At 45.5% G+C, this 24327-nt stretch overlaps 1 protein-coding gene across 3 annotated transcripts in view; it reads right to left on the bottom strand.

Annotated features, from left to right (window-relative positions):
* Window positions 1–24327, bottom strand: part of GALNT17 (polypeptide N-acetylgalactosaminyltransferase 17) — a 417411-nt gene that overhangs the window by 167959 nt on the left and 225125 nt on the right. For all 3 annotated transcript variants that reach the window (XM_070412838.1, XM_070412839.1, XM_070412840.1), the window contains exon 5: window positions 21972–22169. In XM_070412838.1, coding sequence (XP_070268939.1) covers window positions 21972–22169 — 198 coding nt within the window. The remainder of the gene's footprint in view (window positions 1–21971; window positions 22170–24327) is intronic.

The raw sequence follows: 24327 nt of genomic DNA, 5'->3' as shown, positions 1-24327 counted from the left end.
AATGACAGAGAATCTAGGGCCAGGATGTAGGCAGAATTGGTAATCATTTTAAGCAGATGGAGCAAAATCGAGAAAAAGCAACCCAGGATTTAGCACAGTGAATATCTGACTATACTTCATGAAACAAAACTTGCCAGAAAAAATTAAATTGCAAGATGCTTTATGCTGGCCCTGGGCCCTTGGTTCTGCATGTACCAGAGATTGCCCTTTCCCTGAGACACTGCCCTAGAAAGGGGCCAGGCACCAGCCCTGCTCAGCTCACAACCACTCCTCAGGGACAAACTAACGAGACAAATACCAGTGATTTTAAAAATGCATACCAACTTTATACCCAATGGAAAACACAACTTCTTTCCCAATAAACATCATAAAGATTGATCATATATTAGCATCCCCACCCTACATTTCAATACTTAAAAAGAAAACCACTACAATGCAGTGAAAGCATGAAATTAAAAATAATGGCTTATATTTTTAAAACCTACCCATTGGGTTATAAAAAAGAGTTCTAAATAACTCTTAGATCAAAAAGGAAATAAAAACTGAAATTATCCACTATTTAGAAAACAGTGCCAATTCAAACACTACATATAAAACCTTATGAGCTGTGGCAAGATCAGTACTCGGAGGAAAACACATAACATTAAATGCTTTTGCTATTAAGCAAGACAAAAGGAAAATAAAGGCACTGAGATTTCAACTCAAAAGGGTGGAAAGCAAGAAACCAAGGGTAAAAGGGCAAGAGACAAAGCAGACTGTAGAATTCATACACAGGGAGGAGTGGAATTGATAACTCAGGAGTAGCTTCTTTGAAAAGGCCAACTAAAATTAAATCTAATTTTAAAAGGAGAGAGAAAAAAAAACACATAAATGCCATTGGGCTTGAGGAAAGAGCTTTGACCACAAACATAAAGAAGTTTTTAAATGATTTAAAGATAAATGAATGGAAGAAATGTCAAACGGGAAGCTTTCTGACACAGTAGAAAACTGATGTGGACTAACCACTGAAAATCCTGGGGAAAAAATCGCCAAGAATTACTATCCAAAGAGGCACTAGGCCCAATTTGTACTACAGATAAATTGTGTGAATTTTTTGAGAAATAGAAAAACGGCATGTGATCTGAAGTACCCCAGAATAGAAAATGAAAATGTTATCATTTCCTCCAAATGTGTATAATCTCTATATATAAAAGGCTAAGCAACAGGCCGGCCGATTGACCGGCTGACCAGCTGGTAGGTATGATGGGCACTGACCACCAGGGGGCAGATGCTCCACGCAGGAGCTGCCGAGCGACAATAACTTTGCAGAGTGCCCTCTCACGCTCCGGGACCCCTTGGGGGATGTTGGACTGCTGGTTTCAGCCCAATCCCCGCAGGCCAGGCTGAGGGACCCCACCTGCCAGAGGGACCCTGCTCACTCCACAGATTCCCTTTGAGCCCCAGCACCGCCTCAGGTGCGCCTGGCAGGGGAAAGACCGCGGGAGGTTGGCTCCAGGGTGTGTCCAGCCCATCTCGCCCAGTCCTGCCCCGCTGGCCACCTTCTAATTAATTCCTTTCAATGAGCACAAATCCGTGCACTGGGCCACTAGTGTTCACTATAAAAGCAGTAAAGCCAGCACACACGTTGAAAACATTAAGCTCAGTGAAAGAAGTCAGCAATAAAATACCACTTACGCCATTTACGTGACATGTCCAGAATAGCCAAATCTATAGAGACAGAAAGTAAGTGATTGCTAGGGCTGTGGAGGTCAGGATAAAATGAGTAAGGGGCTTTTTTTTAAGGGTGAGAGTATGTATTAAATATGTGGTGGTGTTTGCACAACCCTGTAGATATACAATACTGAAAATCATTTAATTGTATATACTTCAGTGAGTATATACAATAACTTATGTATGACATAAGTTATATCTCAAAAAAACTATTATTTTTTTAAGATAGCACATACATACAAAAGAGAAAACTACATACAAGTTTCAATAATCAATTGAAGGTTTCGATTTTTAACTAAAATACTGGCAATTAATACACTAAGACCAAGTAGAATTTATTCTAGCAATACAAATATGGCCTTATTTTACACACTTTATCAATATGATTCAAAACGAAAAATTATAATCACTTTAATAAATGCCAAAAAAAGCATGTGAAAACATTCCACATGTGATCCCAAGAAAAACCCATAAATTAGGAAGAACATTTCCCCAATCTCATGTCTATTTAAAACAAACTAACATTCATCATAACAGTGAAACGCTCAAGGCATTGCATTAACTGAGGAATGAGATAAAGATATGCTGTCACAATTATTCAATACTGCTCTGCAGATTTCAGCTGAGACAATCAAAAAGTATAGAATGAAAAGAAAAAATAGGCAAAATTATGTTGATTTGTTCATAATGTGATGATCTCCTTTGAAAAATTAAATTAAAAAATCAATAAAAATTATTAGAACTCCTAAAGATTTCAGGAATGTGACCAGTTGTTATTTATAATGTTCTTTACTTGAAGTAGAGCAGACATACAGGAAATCACACAAATCTTAAGTGTTCAGCTCTGATAGTTTTCACAAACAGGACATACTCATTTAACCATTATCCAAGTCAAGACACAGATGACCAGTCTTCCAGAATCTCCCATGTACTCCTCACCCTGTGTTTACTTGCTCAAAGATAACCCCTATTCTGAATTCCAACAATATAGACTAGTTGTACTTGATTTTCAAATTTATATACAAAGAATAAAACAGTATATATTCTTTGGGATCTAGATTCTTTGATTGAACATGTGTTTGAACATATGTTTGCTAATGAAACAAGAAGTGGGTACTATGACAAAAGATCAGTTAGAGAACCAATAAGAATCCTTGAAAATTAAAATGCAAAGATATCAATGGAGAGTTCCCAGAAAGTATAGCAAACAAATAAAGAAATGATGAATAAGAGAGCAAAGATAAGAAAACTAGACAACTAGTCCAGGAGGTACAAAACCCAAATAAAAGAAGATCCAAAAAATGGAGAAAACAGACACACACACACAAAGAATATCAACAATGAACATGAGTTTCCATTGGAAAGTTCTACTGAGTGTCTAGCATAATTGGTAAAAGTAAATCATAATACACACCATTATGAAATTTCCAAAAACCTGGGATAAAAGGATTTCTAGAGATAAAGACAAGTCACCTTCAAAGAATTGGAGGCAGAATGGCTCTGGAGGCATGTAGGAAGTTAAAAGACAATGGAACATGGCCTTCAAAATCTGAGAGAAAAATCTGTCCATGTGGGAAATGGGAATCCCAATATTTTTAGATATTCAAGTACTAACATATTTCTTTGAGGATATGAACCTCAAGGAAAATGAGGGAATAGAGAAACATCATGGGATCAGGACACAGGGGACTCAACACAGGAGAGAGGTGAAAGGAACCCCCAAATCTGTGTCCCAATCGATGGAAAAGGCTGGAGCACCCTAGAGAGATTTCTACAAAAAGATGAACTGGACAGAATATCTAACATGGCTGTGAGGATTGAGGGAATTCAGACAAGAAGCAGAGGGTCTGGGGTTGAGTTGGTGAAAAGTATATAGAAAGCAAAGTAAGCAAACAAACAAAAAGAAAATGATTAATTGTAGGATAAACAAAAAGCTGTCCAGGAAAGGGAAAATAACCAAAGTATATCATGTAGATGAGCTGTAAGTAGTTATAATAAAGGTAAATATTTTTAAAATGATCTAAATGAAAATGTAATCTATATATATAAAATTCTAACATACAAATAGAGCGAATGGTGGAACAACCGAACAACCAGTTGCTATGACATGCGCTGACCACCAGGGGATGCACACAAAACATGGCAGGCCGAGGTGGGATGGTGAAGCAGGTGAGCAGGGGCACCAGACTACGATGGGGCGCCAGTTGCTGTCATCGGGGTGAGCCTTCTGGTGGTTACTGAAAATTCTTTGCTCCTGCGCGCTTCACGGTGCAGCCCGGGCGCTCGCACCTGCTGCCAGTGACGGCCCTGCTTGCACATGCTGCTGGCACCAGAGCTGCCCCTTGTACCTGCTTCCAGTGCCTGGTGCCAGCCATGATCGCCTCTCAGCACTTCTCCACCTCTCCCTGCTCCTGAGGAGCGATGGCAGCAGCCACCACTCGCACCCGCTGACAAAACTGGCCCCAATTGCTCCGCGCCATCAGCGGGTGCAAGTGGTGGCGCTGTCAGTGCATGGGAACGATGGCGGTGGAAGCAGGGCTGCTGGCAGACAGGAGACTGGGGCCTGTGGTGGGAGGGGCTGGGCGGAGGCGCAGAGGATGGACTGAGACCTGCCCCTGTGCCCATGGTGGCCCACAGTTCCTTTCAAGGTGCATGCATTCGTGCACTGGGCCCCTAGTATAACTATAATGGACAATGGGGGAAGGAATGAGTAGTAGTGGGTGAGCAATAAAGAGTTATTACCATATTTCCCATAGCAGAAAGTTAACAAATCATGCCTAAATCTCAAAAATAAAACAAAGCAAAACAAAAATAAGTATGTTTTTTATAGACAGATAGGTAAACAAAAGAACGATTTACAAGAGTGGAGGGTGCTATCTCTAGACAGGGAGTAGGGAATTATAGAATATTTGACTTTTGAAACACAAATATGCCTAATTTTTACAAAGCTACAAAATGATTTAAAATATGTAAGATTCTAACGAATCTCAGATACTAATGAATAACAAGAGTGGTTGTCACAGGGAGATGTGACGAGGAGTGATTATCTAATCCTTTTTGTATTTTTCAATTTTTACAATAAATATTAAATTTACAATGAATGCACAATACGTTTTACAATAAACACATAATGCAAAAGTGTTTTTTAGAATTTGATTTTGAAATTCTCCGGTCTCCTGGTCGCTGCCCTTGCTCTCTGGATGAGAAGCAGGAAAGAAAGCCATTCTTGTTTCTCCTCCTGAGTGCCCCTGGACGAATTACACAGCTCTCATCTCACAGCTGACAGCCTCTGCTCCTCCCTCCTCATATTCTTTAGGATTTGAAGTCTCTGCAATTTCAAGATTCTTCAAGCAAATATTCTAGTTTTCCAGAGATGACTACAAGATTTAAGGCATGTATTTTTCTGTGCGTGGTTACTTTTAAGAAATTCCTATAGGGTTTGGTGGAAGCGGGTATGCATGTCCAAGTCACGTAAAATTTATGAGCAATGAGACTGCCATCCTTTACTACTTAGAGACATGGGAGTATATTCAAGGGGATACACGGAGACAGGGACAGGGAAAGTCAAGGCGGCCATGTGGAGTCAAGGAATGTCATGTACTGGCCACAGGGACACAGAGGTGGACTGAAGTTCAGCCCTTCAGGAAAAGGCACCGCAGTTAAGGGTTCCAGCAGAACCCTTGGGGACTGTGGAAGGAACCTACCAGAGCTCAGTGATCTGGGCACCAGAGATCCAAAGGGAGACCATGGCGCTGGGGCAGGGGCACAGCAGGGCAATAAGGAAGCAGGATTCAGAGCAGTTATTCCAGGGCGGGCAGGCCCAGCAGGAGCCTAGGACTCTGAGTGGACAGCTGGTGTCTGCTGAGAGAGGGACTGGCCAAAGTAAGAAGCTCCTGACTGCCGGAAGCCAGGCTTCTGCAACCAGGGCAGACTCGCAGGTGGAGCATTTCCATGTGGGAGGGGGGAGATAGGGCAGGGTGCTTGGGTGGCTCTAGGTTTGAGAGGCAAACGCCGCTTGCTTCTCAGCTCACAGCGTGGGGGCTGGGACTGCACCCAGCCCACCCACATCTTGGCCCAGGGCCCAGAGTGGGACTGTGTTTGCAGATGAGAAGGTAGGGCAGGGGTCTCAGAGGAGCTGGAGAAAGAACCAGCGTGGAAATTGAAGGCAAGGCTGACAAAAGACAGAGGTCCTCACTGCTGTCCCCACTTGTCCTCTACAACCCGATGAAGCAGAGGCCGGGAGCAGCTATTCTTCTGAAACCCCCTTCGTTTTGCTCCAGGAAAGGCAAAACCTGGTCAATGGAGGTAATCATTGGACAACTGTTCATGTGCTTTCTTTCCTCTTTGGGACTAAGTGACCTTTGCTGCAAGTTGCAAGGCGGAGACTTTGGAGTTTTCTCCGCTCCTTCACCTCTGCCTTCGGGAGGGGATGCTAGGCCGGGAGGAAGCAGACCATGGGGCTCTTACAATTGGCGAGAAAACCCTCTTGCTCCTCTAAAGCCGAGCACTGGGGCTGGTGCTGGGAGGAATTAAGCAGGGCTCTCATGAAAGCCCGCAGTCTTCTCACCCAGGGTCCCAGGGGAAGGAGACAAGTGAGAGGAAGAGGGTGAGAGGTGACGAGGGCCTGGATTCAGCCCAGAGAGAGGGAGAGATGTGTTCCACAGAGAGGCTGGCCCAGAGGGTAGAGGGGCCTTTTCCATGGGGACTGTGGAAGGAGCCTGCCTCACAGGTGGCTCATATCCATCTGGGGCCACCTCATCAATGTGAAGTGATGGTGCACTGCGGCCATGGCAGGAGGCTCAGTCCCCATGGAGGGAAGAGGAGGAGCAGCTGAGGGTCTCCCCTGGGACCAGATGAGTCTGCAGCTGCGCCAGGGATGGATGAGGAGAAACATGACCTAAGCTCAGGTGTCTCCAGCCAGCACAAGCCATGAGGAGCCAAGGCCAGGGGGGCCTGACCAAGCCGAGAGGTCAGATCACACGTCAGGCAGCCGGAGATGACTGCCAATAACCCGGGCAGGGCAAGGAGCAGCTGGGTGGGTGGGGCACTGCCCAAGGGAAGGAGAGACACAACAAGACCCTGAGGCTTCCGCTCAGCCACTAGGGCAGTGGTTCTCAACCTGTGGGTCGTGACCCCTTTGGCAGTCGAACGACCCTTTCACAGGGGTCGCCTAAGACTATCCTGCACATCAGATATTTACGTTAAGATTCATAACAGTAGCAACATTACAGTTATGAAGTAGCAACAAAAATAATTTTATGGTTGGGTCACAACATGAGGAACTGTATTTAAAGGGCCAGAAGGTTGAGAACCACTGCACTAGGGGAATACTCCTGCCGACCTGTCCTCACACCCCCAGGAGCCATCTGAGACTAAGCATGCTTCCAGAAGAGGCTGAGCATTTCCAAAGGGACAAAATATGATCAATAACCCAAACACAGCCACAGCCACAGCCCCTAGATTTTTTAATTGGCTGAGCTTGGCGTATAGTAAGCGCTCAATAAATACGTGCTGGTGAGTGAATGAAGGATTTAATATTTGCACTCCTCTAAGATATTTGATTTACAACCCAAAAAATTTCATAACATCTTAATGGCAGATATGCTATTTTATCATTCATCTCCATGGCAGAGCATTTCATTGAAGCTAGGACGCCAGACATAGGATGAAAAAATTGATGTTCACGGCCTTTCTTTGGCCTCACTGCCTTTTTGCTTCCATCGAGTTCATCGTAACACAGATCAGTCACTGCCGAGAGTGGGGCAGGGGACAGGGTGGCATACACAGAAGTAACAATAATGTCTGGCTTAAGAATTATTGTTACTGCCCTGGCTGGCGTGGCTCAGTTAATTGGGCATCGTAATGTACACCAAAAGTTTGCTGGTTTGATTCCTGGTCAAGGGCGGCACATGCCCAGGTTTCGGCCTCAATCCCTGGTAGGGGTTGTACAGGAGGCAGCCTATGGATGTTATGCTCTCACATCAATGTTTCTCTCTCTCTCCCCCTCTCCACTCCTCTCTCTCTAAAAATTAATAAACTATTCTTTTTTTAAAAAAAGAGTTTCTGTTATTTCTCAGTATAAGCAAGCAAGCTTGCTGTAAACCTTTACTGAATGATGGCAAAAAGATGAATACATACATATGCGTGCACATACATATGTGTGCACATGCATATATATGCATGCACATACATACATGTGTGTGCGCATATATACACTTGCGTGCACATACATACATTCATAAACTAGGCTAAGTTGAATTAGAATGGGAGGCCAAGTTGACCACTAATGTGAAAAGCTGTGGCTTGTGCCCTGGCCGGTGTGGTTCAGTTGATTGAGCATCATCAGGAGGGTGCTGGTTCAATTCCTGGCCAGGGCACATGTCCGGATTGTGGGCTCGATCCCTGGTAGGGGGGCATGCAGGAAGCAGCTGATCGATGTTTCCCTCTTACCCTCTCCCTTCCTCTCTCTTTAAAAATTCAATTAAAAATCTTAAATAGAAATGTTCTACTTGCCCAGAGTCATTCTCAGAGCCCTCCCTCCACCTGGAACTTCAGATTTGGCCAGGGACAGGATGGCTCACCCCCAGCGGGTTCTGTCTACGAAAGCCCTGCAGCCGCCACGGACACTGCAGTCAGAAAGGCAGTGCTAACAAAAACCACTCAAGGACCATTTCTTTCTTTGTGCCTTTCAGTTAAACTTCTTAGGAACGTGGGGGTCCATTGAACTTCACACACAGAAGTCAGGCTCCAAAATACCAAGGTGGGCACCCTCCTGGGTCTTTGAAGGGCCTCCCATGGGGCCTTGGCTCCATAGACACTGGTAGTTAGGTCGTTCCTGACAGTACAGCCAGCTCCCTGCAGCCTCTCCACTGCTGTGGACGTGCTGCTGCCGGGGCGGTGGAAGGACACAGGGACCTGCAGCAAATTGAAGCCATTGCTCTGGACGTGTTGTGTGCCTGGTTGCAGAAGCTATTTTTAGATCCATGTTGACAGCAAAGAGACTGAAGACTGTGACCTCAAACTCCAGACAGATACTGCGAAGTGTCAGCCCGAGGTCCCTACTTTAGGAGAGTCTGGAGAGAACTTTGCTGCCTTAAAAACTGCGCTGGGTCAACGGACTGAAAATGCCCCTGTGCCCAGTGAGGCAGCGGCTACCGGCCCCGTGCGCTGGAGGCTGGCAGCTCACCACCTGGCAGAGAAGGGCACCACGGGCTCTGCTGCCAGGGCTTACAATGAACCTCGCTCCCCAGCTCTGAAGGGACATTCTATTTGCTTTCTCTGCAACCTAGGAGAAATGACATAGTCACGTGTTCCTGCATTTCCATAAAAGAGAGGAGGCGATAGATAGGGGCTGGGCTCCACACGGAGCCTCAGACGTAGCAAATGCTGCACAACTGGGAAGGCCTGATAAGGAGGAAGCATCTTGGAGGATGAAACTCTGTCTGGCAAGTACTGCCAGGGAGCTGGGTGAGTGGAAAAGGCTGAGAACAAGTTACATCCTGTATCTTGGTCATTTCACCCAAAGCACTCCCTGAAAGAGACGGGGTTAATAAGGCACTGAGGACCGGATGGACCGGGAAGCCAGCAGTTTCTAAACTGCGCTGCAGAGAAAAGTACGGGGCAGCACGGAAGACGCAAAGACAGGGCACCTTCGGCTCTGAATCCAACCCGAGGGTCTTCTATACTTACGTTCGGGCTTTGAGGGTGGAGTGGAAAAGAGAAACGGGAAGGGCAGGAGAAGGAAGGAATGTGAAAGGGCCCAGAAGATGGCACATTCTGGAATCATCTAGAAAAGGGAGATGAAAGCTACCAAAATAATGGCTGGAGCCTACCCCTCCCCACCCAAACCGTACCCACGCAGTTTCAACCGAAGAGGAATCTGAGCTACCCTCTTCCTGCCAGGTCGACTTGCTAAAATTGATGGTATTCCTGCTCCCCTAGTTACATCCAGCAACAACCCAGAATTGAGCATTTAACTCGGAGGTGAAGTGTCTTCCTTTTTTAAAAAATCTTAAATTTAAAACTCATCTGCTCTTCGGCAGCCAACCGCATTGAAGTCTTTGCAAGCGAGAAGGAGAGCCTTGCCAATATTATTCAAAGTCACTTGCTTGCTGCTGTGAGCTGTCAAGATGCATGTTGGTTGATGGAGGCAGGTCTCTGCCTGTCATTGCCAGAATGGTTACCCTGAAAGCCTTGCTCTAGCTCCAGGGCATTGCCTGGGGACTCGGCTTCCCAAGGAAAGGTATGTAGCAGGGACATCGATGTGTCATGCAAAGAGGAAACCCGATCTACCCAGGCTGGCATTGAGGTAGATAGGTGATGTCAAGAAATACCATTCCTTTCACCCCAAAGCAGTGTGTTCACCATTGTGTCAGCACACTTCCATTTTATAATGAACAGCCTACCTGAAGGGACCGACTGGGGAACATGGGCCCCTCATGTTCCTGTGCCAATCCCCTGGCATTAAAAATGCCTCTCCTCCACTAGCACCCAGGGTTGCTCTGTAAGCAGGTTCCGATTCAGGGAGAACCCTTTGTCATAATCATCTGGTCGCATGAATGGACCAGGTAGCAAGAAAAGGGTTGTAGGATTCCCATAGCGAATAGTAAGATTGCCTTTGGATGACACAGAGGGCAAAAGTAAGAGCAATAACAATCAGAATAGCTAGCATGTTAAAATGTTTTACATGTATTACCTCATTTAATCTTCACAACAACCCTGTAAAATATATTAATATCCCCATTCCCAGATGAAGGAACTAAGGCACAGAGAGGTTAAGTTACTTGTCCCAGGTCTCATAGAATGGGTTGTAGCACATCTAGTCTTTTTACAGAGAAGTAAACTGAGGCTCAAAGCCAGTGGTCACATCTAGGGTAGAAAACAAGTCTTGGGATCGTGTTGTTCCCATCCCATCACAGAGCTGACACCTGGGGTCATTGGAGAACCACTTGCTCCCAGTTTGGAGTCAGGTGTTCCTTGAGCACCAGCAGTCAGCTATGGATGGCTATGCAGAGTGGACACCTGGACAGTGATGTCCTATGTTCCCATGGGAGCCGTCCTGCTGCTTTCCCATGAAGGGACAAAGTTGAGGATGATGCTCCTTCAAAGTTCTGACAACTGTGATCATTACTAGGCATTCTTTCCAGCTAACTGACCAAGTGGCAAATGTTTAGAGATGTCTTTCTTAAGACAATCTTACAGAAGGGCAGACTCCCATCCTTGCTTCTCCAGCTGTCATTTTCATTCACTGAGCCCTCATTTGGGGTCTCAAACATGTGTCAATATGGGTAAACTGGAAGAGGACTGAGACACAGGAGGGAATCCTTCGTGCGGCTCAGAACAGAGATTTCACACAATGGGAATCGATAAGTGCTCATGACACAACACTACAGGGCCCACCACTATTCCCGATCCTATTTTATAACGATGTCTCTTCCAAGTGATAGGAAACCCCACAGTGTGGACTAAACCAACACCTTCTATCAGCTGTGCACCTCCAGGGTTTTCCCCTGAAGAAAGCAAGTAGAGTTTTGTGGAGGTTTTTTGTTTTGCTTTTTTTTTTAACTGTAAATTGGCCTGTGTCTTGATTCTGTACTAGAACTGTATTGATTTTCCACAACACCACATTCCATAACTTCAGAGAGTTTACAATCAGTGTTTGCTTTTCATCTGTGAGACCAAAAGCTTTGTTATGGAAATTTTCTGCTACTGGAACAACACATCTTTAATTGTCGGGTAGGTTTTATGGATAAGAAAATTAAAAGCTCATTTACATAGATGGCAGTGACCTGCTCAATGATACAGACCCTGTTGGTGGCAAATTGAACAGATCATTCCTCCATTACTGGAAGCAGGAAGAGAAGGTAGAGAACGTCTAGGTTTTCACTATGGTTTTTGTCTTCCTGAATTGTGACAGGCTTCACCTGGCCCTTGAGCTAGATTCCTTTTCCCAGATTCCTTTTCTAGACCCAAAACCAAGTAGTAATGAGTGTGGTCTTCATCCTTACCCATAACGTGCTGCCATTGGCCAGTATCATATATGTGGCTCTGGTTGGTCAGCAGTCCCGGCTGGGTGGGTCCAGCGCTGGGCAATTCTCAGCTTCTGTCCAGGATGCTCCTTGGTGCCTGAATCCCTATCCATGACTCCATCAGGACAAATTCTGCCGCTCTGGGACTTGACCCCAGTTCAATTGCCTGTGGTACTCTGTGCTGCCCCGTAACTTCCCACGAAAGGGGGACCACACAGACTCTGAGCCAACAATTAAACTGGCTTCATCTTGTTGCAAGATTGGCCATCTGCCATCTGCTGATAGCCATCAGCTCCTGAGATAGAATTCACATTCCATTCAATTCATCTATTTAAAGAATACAATTCAATAGTTTTTAGTATGTTCAGAGTTGTGCAACCATCACCAAAATCAATTTTAGTACATCTTCATCATCCCCCCCCCAAAAAATACCCATACCCATTAGCAGTCACTCTTCTCCTCCCCTCCCCCCAGCCCTAACCATCCACTACACTACATTTTGTATCTTATGATTAGCTTTTTATTCCCGTCAATCTACCTCCACGGACCACTGGATAGAGTCTACACTCCTGTTTTTTATGTTTAGAATTCTCCCTAAAGTGACCTCCTGTTTTGATCTTCCACTTTCCTCTACTTTTTAATGCACATTCCCTACCATCACCAGACCCAAAACACCCCCTCCTATTGTGCAGGTAAAGGTTAACTCAGTGGACCTGGGTTGCCCAAACCCTGCACATTCCAAAGGAAGAAATGGCTCTTGCCCGGCTCCTGGAAGATAACTGCTCAGCCCTCGGAATATCCTGACTCTGAGGCTCCAGACCCTGCTAGGGCCCTGCTATATCAGTCTAGTCTCCTGGGTGGTGCTGGTGCTGGAGACTGAGTAGCCAAGGTTAGCCATATGGGTGCTCCATGCCCACATGGCTGAGCCCCAGTGAAAACCCTGAACACCCAGGCTTAGGAGAGCTTCTCTGGTTAGCAACACTTTATACATGTTACATATTGTTGCTGGGAGAATGCAGCATGGTCCATGCCACCCCACAGGGAGAGGACCACTAAAAGTTCACGCCTGATTTCTCCTGGACTCCTTCCTATGTATCTTTTTCCTTGGCTGGTTCTAGCCTTTATCCCTTCACTCTAATAAATGATATCCATGAGCATAACAAATGCCCTGAGCTTCTTGAGTTCTTCTAATGAGTTATCAAATGCAAGGGTGATCTTGGGGACCCCACACAGCCTTATGTTCACTACTACGCCTATAATTGTGTTGTCTCCCATATTCTCTGCCAGTGTTAATCCCCCTCAGCTCTCAAAGCCCAGCAAGCCACACCTTTTCCAGGGAAGACAGCCCAGACATCACATACATCAGAGACCTGAATCCCAGCTTCACCTTACGAGGTGTGTGTCCTTGGGTAAAGGGCTTGCCCTTGCACCTCAGCAGCCTGTCCGTGAAACGGGGAAAAAGGTATTTACTCTACAGGGCCAGTAGGAGGTGGAAATGGATCAGTATTGTGTAAAGAATAATGCCTGGCACACAAAAAATTCCAGAGTTAGGTTTTTATGAGCTTTTCTATGCACACCACACCCACTGCCCCCTCTTTCCCATGCATCCTCTCTTACCTGGGCTGAAGTGTGATTATGCTCACGTGGGCCCTGTGTCTCCCGCCAGCCTACGAACTCCTTCTGCAGGACCATGTAATTTACTAATACTGTCTCCCTGGAAGTCCTACCACAGGCTGAGCATATAATTGGTTCCTAAAATATATTTGCTAATGCATAGGGAAGCTATCTCTATTACAAAGTCTAAGAAAACTCAATTATTCACTTAATTTCCTCTGTGTAAGCTATCATAGTCCTCCATGGAGGGAAAAGTAACCTTCTCCTTTTATGTACATTTGTGCACAGCATTTGAGATCCCAGCAACTCTATATATCCTGAACAGCCATTTCAACTCAAACTGTCTCACAGGCTCTAATGGCTCCTGTGCCTTATAATTTATTATCAAATTATATGTTGAATTAAGGATTGCTAATTGTTAATCATCAGCTTGAATTAGTTATTAATGAGTCATGTCACTAATTACAGGGCCACCTAACACAGAGCGGGCAGGCACCACTGGCACCTCACAGCAGACGCCTGACTCAGCTCTCAGCCCGTGCCCCCAAAGCGATGTGCTGTGAAGTGTCCCATCTCAGATGACACCATAGGCCCTTCCCTCCCGTGGTGAAAGTCACGGGGTTTTACAGCTGGAGAGAACCTACAGATGGGTGATTACCAAGCTCTGAGCTGCGGACCTCCAAAGCCTGCTGATCTAAGCGGGTTTCCATGAATTCGTGGTGTCCACAACCAAGGTGCCTTTAGGCTGAATATATTATATCCCTCATTCTTATCTTTGCTGCCATTTTTCACATGTGGAGATGGGCAAAAGTAGGTTTATAGTAGTGAGCATGCGAAACACAGAATGTATTCTTGTATTATTATTTGTTATGTATTATTATTATCAACCCACCTTTGCCCAGCCCTGTATACATACATCGTGTTATGCATAATAAAATTTAAGTTTGTATCCAAGCACAACTGAATTCATAGTAGCTGTTGTCAAGGAATCCTTGTGGGAAATTTATTGAATTTATATTCCTAGGCCCTCATAACAGCCAACAATTAGTTTTTGTGTTCTTGGCCAGCCTGCCTGTTCCCGTTCCTCTCAGCAATTAATCCAGACCTTTTTCGCTTTTCCAGAGCCCTTCAGCCAAGGTCTAGCTCTCACTCTGAGCAGTGATTATCTCCTCCTAATTCACCACGAAAGGGTGGGCCATATACCTCAAGCTCTCTTTCTCTTCGTCAAGACTAAACTGCTACTATGCCCACCCCTTCCTCCCCCTCAGGGTCCTTCTTTTCCAATCAGCCCTCTCCTTCTATGGCTCAGCCCTTCCTTCTCTCCTCGTTCCATGCCCTCGGCTGTATGTACTGTGTTAAAACGGAACCTTTCATGTTCTCATAGGCGCTGTATTCAAAGAGATCATGCAAAAAGTTCAAAGCAGATAACCAAACCACAGTTAGCTGGCCAATGAGGATGACTGAGTGAAGTCTGGGGGAGGAATGTGTCAGAAGTTTCCCTGGGGGGAGTTGTACCCCGAATCCCCCTCCCCAAGGGGAGGGACCGGGGGTCCTGACATCTAATCCTAAGCCTGGGGTTCAGTACGCCTGGCAGTGGAGAGACACCCTCCCTGGTGCCAGAGTGATCCCAGCAGAGGGCAAGGGGCCCATGGAGCAGGGGGCCCTGTGGGGAAAGTCGCCTCTTCCCCTCCATGCAGAACAAAGGTGTGTAAATCTTGGAAACCAGATATGGTACCCAGAAGGGATATTGACCTGTGGCCACTTTAAAAGAAGTAATTATAAAAGCTCACTTATAGAAAGGAATGAAGTACTGCTACATGTTACATGTACCAACATGGATAAACCTCGTAAACTTTATGCTATAAAAGAACCAAGACACACAAAAGACCACATATTGTGTGTTGCCACTTATATGAATTGTCCAGAATAGGCAAATCCATGGAGACAGGAAGCAGGCTGGTGCTGCCCGGGCTGGAGGGAGGGAGGGAGGGAGGGAGGGAGGGAGGGAGAGAATTACTGCTTAATGGGTAAGGTCTCAGGGGTGATGACAAAATTCTGGAACTAAATGGCAGTGATGATTGCACAGCATTGTGAACATACTTAAGGCCACTGAATTCTACATTTCAAATGGCAAAATTTGTTATATGTATTTTACCACAATTAAAAACATTATCAATGAAACATAACAAAAAAAGGGATGTCCAAGATGGTGGCATACAAGAATATATATATATATATATATATATATATATATATATATATATATTAAAAAAACAAAAACAACACCTAAGTGATCATCAGTGGAAGAATGGGTAAGAAACGTGCTCTCCGCACACACAGAATACTACTCAGCTTCTAAAAAGGGAATCCTGCCATTTGGGAAAATATGGATGGACTTGGAGAGCATTATGCTGAGTGAAATAAGCCAGATCTAATTTATGTGTAATTTATAGAGAGCTGAGTGGTGGCTGCCAGGGGCTTGCTGCTTACAGGTGGGAGAGGTGATGCTGGTCAAAGGGTACAAACTTGAATTTACAAGATGAATAAGTTCTGGAGACCTGATGTATAGCATGATGACTATAGTTAATAACAACATATGATATACCTGAAATTTGCTAAAAGAGTAGATCGGAAGTGCTGTCACCGTAAAAAAAAAAAAAAGAAAAGAAAAAAGATAACCATGTGAGCTGATGAATGTGTTGATTAGCTTGCCTATGATAATCATTTCATATTATATGCATACCAAAACATCACGTTGTACATCTTAAATAGATACAACTCTTTTATACACACCTCCATAGAGCTGGGGAAAAATAGATGGATAACAAATGTGCTCTATGTACACACTGGAATACTACTTAATTAGGAAATGTTATAATAGAACCAATTAATTAATTAATTAATTAATTAGGAAAAGAAGGCAGTGGCTTGCTGGAGTGAGGAGATCCTAGCAGCAAGAGGGTATGGATGCCAAGGTGAGGGGTGGGGGGGAGCCTGGGAGGGACCAGCCCATACGGAGCCATCAAAATACCTTCTATGTGCCCAAGGGAAAAACCAGCTTTACCCACCTGCTGCCCCGGAGAGCTCAAAACGATTGTAAGACAGTGTCGATCAAACAAGAATCTTCCTACACCCTCTCTCCCCCACCTCACCCCACAGAGCCCCTGTGGAGTCAGACACTGCACCTCCCAAGAGAAAGATGGGTGAGGGAGAAAAAGAATAAGGGCTCCAGCCCCTCTTCCTCTGCAAGGGGTCAGCGAGCAGCAGACCACAGCTGAGGGAGAGGAGGACAATTTCAATAACGAATTGAGGCTGGTTTGTGACTTAAAGTGGCCCTAGGATTTTCATTACCCAAGAGTAATAAGAAACATCATGGGACTTGCTGGAGGGAAGAGAAGGATTCATTGTGCTAAACAAGTTAAATGCAACAGGAGAAAAGCAAAGCAACTGGGGTTTTAGAAATATAAACCCTGGGTTCTAGCTGCTCATTGTGCTAGAGGTACTTGTTGGGTGTCTCCCATTCTAAAAAACACACAAAAAAACATAAAACATGCCACTCTATCTTGTCACTCCATCCACAGTTTCTAACCCTCCCCAAATCTCCCTCAAACATCTCAGAAGTATAATCCACCCTCACTTTCCTCACCTCTTCATGTCCAATTCATTTCTCCACCCACTGCCATCCAGCTTCAGACCCACATACTATATTATGATGGTTTTACTAAGATTATGCCCAGCTAATCCCTTAAACCAAATGGTGCTTGTAGTCTTCCTGTTATTGGATGCTTTTAAAAAAAGTTTTTACTGATTTAAGAGAGAGAGGAAGGGAGAGGGAAAGAAAGAGAAACATCACTCAGTTGCATCCTACACACACCCCGACCAGGTATCAAACCCACAAAAACCTGGGCATGTGCCCAGATGGGGAATTGAACTAGCAACCTTTTGGTGCATGGGATAATGCTCTACCAACTGACCCACACCGGCCAGGGCCTGTTATTAAATCTTTATGCCACTGCTGCTCTGGTTGTCCCCATACCTCTCTGAGCACTCAGTACTTGTCAGTCCCCCTTATGAAGGCTCCCTTCACCCAGACTTATTTGGGTTTTCTTTCTCCTTCTCTATGTACCTCTAAGCAATCTTACCCTCTTCCTCATGGTTCACTAACCCTGACCTCTATTCTGAGCCTCAGCTGCCAGGCATCTAGGTACTGGGGATGCAAATGAAATAACCACAGTCCTGGCTGCATAAAGCATACAGACAAGTGGGTGATAAAAAAAAAATGATAAAGAAAGGCTCTCCAACTGGGAAAGTAGAAATATCTAGCAGTCATTCTGAAGATAAGCCCAATGGATCATTAGAAGGGTGGCGTCAAGGCACCCATAACCTTCATAAAACTATATGCAAAGTTGTGTCAGTTTATCCACGTTCAGGGTGATAGGTTCTCTGGCTTTCATTAGATTATCAGAGAGGTCCTTGACTCAAAAAAGTTTAAGCTCAACTGATCTAATGATAGGATTTCGATGTAACATTGGAGATGATGCCATTTTGGTGAAAAATTAGGGCTTAATTAAGACATAGATTTGGGAGCCTTCTCTGCACAGAGGCAAGAGCTGGGTCAACTCTTCTCAAAGTCTTTAACAATCTCAGCCACAGGCAGAGGACTGGGCACCCAATGGAGGAAGGAGGGGGATCTCTCATGTCTTCACTCAAGCCCCAGGAAGTGCAGCCATGGTTCTCCTGTAGCTTTGAGCCACACTTTCCTCCAATCCCTCAGCCCCACAATAATGCCACAAATCGCAAGTACCCACAGCTCCCAGTGTGAGAAGTATGGAGTCAGGCTGTCCTGGGAATGTCAGAGGTCCCCAAAGCAGCCCGTGTAGACTAATGATTAATTCCAGGGACCCTTGTGGTCAAATCCAGTCTGGAAACATGTTGTCTGGAAGAAGAGGGATTTATTGCCAACACTGAGAATTCGGAGATTTTATGAAATGATAGGGATTTGAGTCTTTTCTTACACGTCTCAGGACCTGATACCGCCGGCCCTGTGTCCCCAGCACCATTGCATGGCACCTCCCTGGGGGGCCTGAGTTCTTCAGTTCCCATCCCCATGCCTTACACTTAGCTCTGTCCTCTTCAATGGCAACTGCCCACCCTCTGCACCTGAAACTCTGGTGTACACAAAGGCGAGCGGAGGAAAAATAGAAAACCTTCGGGAAAGAGCTGTGTGCCTAGCAGAAGTTATACAGGAAGAAAGAGGGGAAGAAGTCAAACAGAAAGGAAACATATTCCCTTAATGCGAAATCTCCTACTTTATGTTGCCTACTGAGAAGGCTCTTATACAAAGACCATCCATGTTGATGCCATTTGGATTGCGAAAAAGCTCTTCTCCTCCCATCCTTTGCCAGAATAAAGCCATTACTATTCAAATAACGGGACCATGGGGGAGCGGGGGGGAGGGGGGACCACCATGTCCTAATGTTTACGAATCATATTGTATCTGCTTAATAACATCAGAAGGGCCATAAAAACTCCTTCCTACAATTAAATATCTCCATCAACTATAAACAGATTAAGCATTTTATAAGTGATGGTACATTAAAAAGAGATCGTTGGTATTTTGTACATCAGAAATGCACGTGAATTAATGATTCATGATCACAACTCTATTTTCTAGTCTTTTAAAAATGCCTATTCATCATCTGTTAATGTTGCCCTAGCTCATAAAATACAAGCCACATTTTTGCTTTAGTGCGTTATATATACAGAGACAGCGTGTTTTCCGGGCACCCACGGCACTGCATTATAGTTACTTCTTTCCCTCTGTCACTAACACCACTGTCACAACCTCATTCATTCCCTTATTTATCAAGGCCAGAGGTCAGCCTTCCTGTATGTCATGGAGGAAGCAACATTTGGCCAAAAATCTGAAACTCACTGCATGTCAGCCAATCATTTGAACTTCATTCCTTCAAAATCTGAGAGCCAAGGGGTCTTGAAGCACTCCACATTCATTTGTTGTAATCATGGTAAAATACACATGACATAAAATTTACTCTCTTAACCATTTTTACATGTACAGTTCAGCAGTGTTAAGTGTATTTATGTTACTGTGCAACCAATTTCCACAACTGTTTTCATCTTGCAAAGCTGAAACTCTATACCCATTAAGTAACAACTCCCCATTCCTCCCTCACCCCAGCCCCTGGCAACCACCACCGTACTATCTGTCTCTATGAATTTAGCTATTTTAGATACCTCATATGAGCGAAATCATAGTTTTGTCTTTTGGTGATTGATTGATTTTATTTAGCATAATGTTTCCAAGATTCATCCATGCTGTCGTATGTGTCAGAATTTCCTTCCTTTTTAAAGACTGAATAGTATTCCATTGCATATATGTACCACATTATGTTCCACATTTTGACTATTGTGAATAATGCTGCTATGAAGATGGCTGTACTGTATAAGTATCTGCTTGAGAGCCTGCTTCCAACTCTCTTGGGTTTATATCCAGAAGTGGAATTGCTGGATCATATGGCCACTCTATTTTTATTTTTTTTAGAAGCTGTTTTCCACAGTGATTACACTATTTATATTCCCATCTATAGTGCACAAGTTTCCAATTTCTCCACATCCTTGCCAACACTTGTTCTTTTCTGTTGTTGCTGTTAATAGTAACCATCCAAATGGGTGTGAGGTAGTATCTCACCCATTAACTTTTAAATGTCCCAAAGGTTATGCTTTGGTTCTCAGATGACACCTTAGAGATGAATCTACATTATTATTTGTAGAGAGCCAAGAGTGTGGCCCTGTAGCATCGCATGAAGACACTGACTAGGTTGGGATGGGAATGAGCCATGGAGGCATCTCTGGCTGAGAAAGTTATTGGCCCAAAAGGCTGCCTTCCTTGCTACACAGCTTTGCCCATAGGTGGCTCTACTCTAATGCAGTTCTTCAGCTTTCAATTTGAGCAGGAAAATATAAGAACACTAGAAATGTTCGAAATTCATGCATGGGAGGAAGGGGTCCCTCAGCCTGGCCTGCACCCTCTTGCAATCCAGGGCCCCTCGGGGGATGTCCAACAGCTAGACACCCCTCTTGCAATATGGGACCACTGGCTCCTAACTGCTTGCCTGCCTGCCTGCCTGATCGCCCCTAACCCCTCTGCCTGCCTTCCAGATCACCCCTAACCACTTGCCTGCCTGCCGGATCGCCCTAACTGCTTGCCTGCCTGCCTCATCGCCCCTAACTGCCTCTGCCTCGGCCCCCCACCGTGGCGGCTTCATCCAGAAGGACTTCCGGAATGACATCCGGAAGGTTGTTTGGTTGTCTAGTCTAATTAACATATTATGCTTTTATTATTATAGATAGGGCAGAGCATGGGGGTGCTGGGATGGGGGGTTCTGTACATGTTGCAATCTAACTCTTGTTTATTAAAAATTTGTAAACTAAGAAAGAACTTCATGGCTACCTGTAAAGTGTTCTCACTGCTCTTCCATTATTCCTTCTTGCGATCCCTCTTTATACCAACAGTGTCCTAAAACTAGGACCAAGTGAGAACACTTCTCCACTCTCCACTAACGTAAGACAGAACCATGAAGGTTTAAGTCAGTATGGCCTCAATTAGAAATCACAAACACTACTGAACTATAACTCGAGTATCTTCTTAATTGAAAAGTCAGGGCATTTGTGGCTGGCTGAATAATGACCCTCCGCGGCGCCCCACCCCCACCCCGCCCTGCCGGCAAAAAAATATATCCACCTGTACATGTTACTTTACATGGGGAAAAGTACTGGGCATATGTAATTAAGGATCTTGAGATGGGGAGACTATCCTGGAGTACTCATGTGCACCCCAAATGCCATCATAAGGGTAGGCAAGAAAGTCAAAGAAAGAAGAAGGCCGTGTGATGAAGGAAGAGGGGGAAAGGGATGTGATGCAGTCATGAGCCAAGGAGTGAGGACAGCCTCTGCCAGCTGGAAAAGGCAAAAAGGTGGATTCCCCCCCTCGACCTCCAGAAGGACCCCACTCCGAAGACACCTGGAGCACCATGACAACTGATATTCACCATGATGAAAACCAGAAGGGACCACAAAGAAAAACAGAAAAGAGGTGGAAGCCCGATTCTGGGGAAAACCACCACCCCGTTCCCAGAAAGATCATGAATATTCCTCTCCCTTATTTGCCTAGACCACCCCTTCATTTCTACCCTCGTGGACACACAACTTCTCTGCCCCAAGCCAAAACCAGAATATGCTTCTGCTTCCCCTTCTCTGGCCATTGAATTATTTTTTTTTCATATGCCCACTTTTAATTATGAATAGAACCATTGAATAAAGCTTGTGCTGAACAGCAAGAGTCCCCTTTGGGGATCTTAGGAAGGGGGCTTTCACACCCTGTGTAACACCATCAATTCGGTCTTTCAGGATTTCTGAAAGCTGCCCTTGAAAACTGTAGCTAAAGGATCAAAATGCTGCGGTGGTAGGACACCCAAAATTCCTAAAGCAGCGTTTACACACCGCTGCCCCATCCCCAGAGTGCCCCCTAGCCTCCTCCCCTGGCTCCTCTGTCCTCTGGGATTTGGGACTCAAGGCCACCAGAGCGTGCCTGCCACAGACCTGATGGGGAGCGAAGGGTCTCCGGCGTCCCACCAGTCTTTCGGGGGGCTGATGTACATGCACCACAGCTCCCAGCTGTACCCGTGGGCCGAGTTCTCGTACCGCTGCACCTCAAAGGTGTCCTGCTTGATGTTGTCGATGGACGGGAGGATCACCCGCTTCCGGTTCTCCTGGATTCGGGAGAGAACCGGCTCGGCCCTGAAACAGAGAAGCAGAAATAAAGTCTCTCTCCTGAGGAGCCCACACCTCAACGGGCACAGACCCCCGGATGGCAGGAAATGAGCAGCAGCAATGCAGCTAACGGATGGGCTCTGGCAGGCTGGAGGTCGGGTGCACACTGAGGCTCCCAAGTGGCCTGCCCCAGTTGGATCATGCAGCTCGAAGTGAGCGCCCGCCGTGCCACACAGCCCAGGCCCTCGCCAAGTGGGATGCTACCATGCTGATGCCTGCAGGAGAGGCCTGGAGCAAGAATTCAGAAACTGCCAGCCTGTCTTTTAAACCTGCCGAGTGGGCCAAAGCAAGGCCATCTGACTCTATGCTTTGCACCGCATTACAGTTTTACACAGCGGCTTCAGTTCCCCCTCAGGGCACTGGTAGATGCCTCTTGTATTTTCTGCAGGAGCTGAATTTCCTTTCCCAAAATAGGTCACTTCTGTCCTCGATGGCCTGGTTTTAATAAGCATTTCGCTAGCTTCTTTGTGTGTGTGTGTGTGTGACTATTTCAGTTGTTTTAATTGATTATTTAATTGATTTCTTAAAAGGGATCTAATTGAATTGGTTAGCAATGGCTGACCGGATGGATGAATTAAATGCAAACGCAGGCAGATTCCTGCCTCCCAGAGAGCCTGCCCCTCAGGGCTGCACTGGGAGATGGGCAGTGACCTGGCTCCAGCTTTTTTTGTTCCTTTGTTTTTGTTTTTAATTCTTTATTGTTTAAAGTATTACATAGGTCTCCTTTTTTTCCCCATTGACCTCTCCCCGATCAGCCCCACCCCCCAGTACATGCCCTCACCCCCTAGTGCAGCGGTTCTCAACCTGTGGGTCGCGACCCCTTTGGGGGTCAAACGACCCTTTCACAGGGGTCACCTAAGACCATCGGAAAACACATATATAAGTACATACTGTTTACAGTAGCAAAATTACAGTTATGAAGTAGCAACGAAAATAATTTTATGGCTGGGGGTCACCACAACATGAGGAACTGTATTAAAGGGTCGCGGCATTAGGAAGGTTGAGAACCACTGCCCTAGTGAATGTGTCTATTGGTTATGCTTTTGGTTGATCTCTTTCCTGTGTCCCCCACTCCAGCCCCTCCCCTGCCTTCCCTCTGAAGTTTGAAGGCTCCAGGTTCTTAAGTGTAGCCCTGCTGGCTTGGGAGAAAGCAGATGGTAAGTCACCCTGCCAGTGTGTGTCTCCGCAGCAGATGCAGGCAGGGCTCCTTCCCCACATTCCGGAAGAAGATGGCTCTCACTAGCCAGGCATTAATCTCCCCGCTTAACATGGGGCACAGGCTCCGGAAAAGAGTCAAGTGAAATCCCATTCCTCTGCATTATTTGGAAGAATGATGAGAATGCTCGGCCTACATCCCATCTCTTTTCATTTGCAGCTATTGAATTACCTGCTGGCTCACCTCATCTTTCTATTTAAAATGAGCAATAAAATATACGCTGGACCATTTACTGCCTCCAATACTTCTGCACACACCATCTAAGTTGAGGTCGAGACACGCTTCAGTTCTTTGTCCCCTCCTAGTCTCCTCTCACGCTGCTCTCCTCTGGGAATGCCCTTCTGCCACTGGCAGGAAGTCTGGCTACCTACTGAGGCTTATTAGATCATGTGCTGCCTCTTCCAAGAAGCCTTCCCTAATTACCCCCAGTAGGAAGGCTCTCTCCTCCTTCTCAACTCTTAGACCATCTTCTCCACCTTATCCATGTCACTCTGATTACAGGCTGCCTTTGTTAATCTATGAAAACATATTTTTCCTAATAAGCTAATGATAGTTCATATTTATTGATGACTCACTACCAGCTAGGCACCATTCTAAACATGTCACATGTGCTGGCTAATTTAAATCTTACAACAATCCCATTAAATACATAGTATGGTCATCATATTACAAATGAGGAAACGGAGGTCCAGGGAGGTTAAATCACTTGCCCCAGGCCATATAGCCAGCTGGTGGCAGAACCAGGCTTCTAACCCAGGTGGTCTGGCTTCAGCCCCAAACCCAAAGCCCCAGTGTCTCCTTAAATGGACCACACTTCCCCCAGGTTGCCTGGTGCCACACATTGAGAAGCATCCAGCTCAGTCTCTCTCTGGATGGTTTACTGAGCATGGGGACAGGAGACTGTGTTCA

Source organism: Myotis yumanensis, unplaced genomic scaffold (assembly GCF_028538775.1).
Source record: "Myotis yumanensis isolate MYYU_CA2020_CCGP unplaced genomic scaffold, mMyoYum1.0.hap1 SCAF_4, whole genome shotgun sequence".
In the NCBI taxonomy this organism is placed as follows: Eukaryota; Metazoa; Chordata; class Mammalia; order Chiroptera; family Vespertilionidae; genus Myotis; species Myotis yumanensis.
The sequence above is the reverse complement of the archived record's forward strand: the minus strand, read 5'-3'. Positions and strand labels throughout refer to the sequence as shown.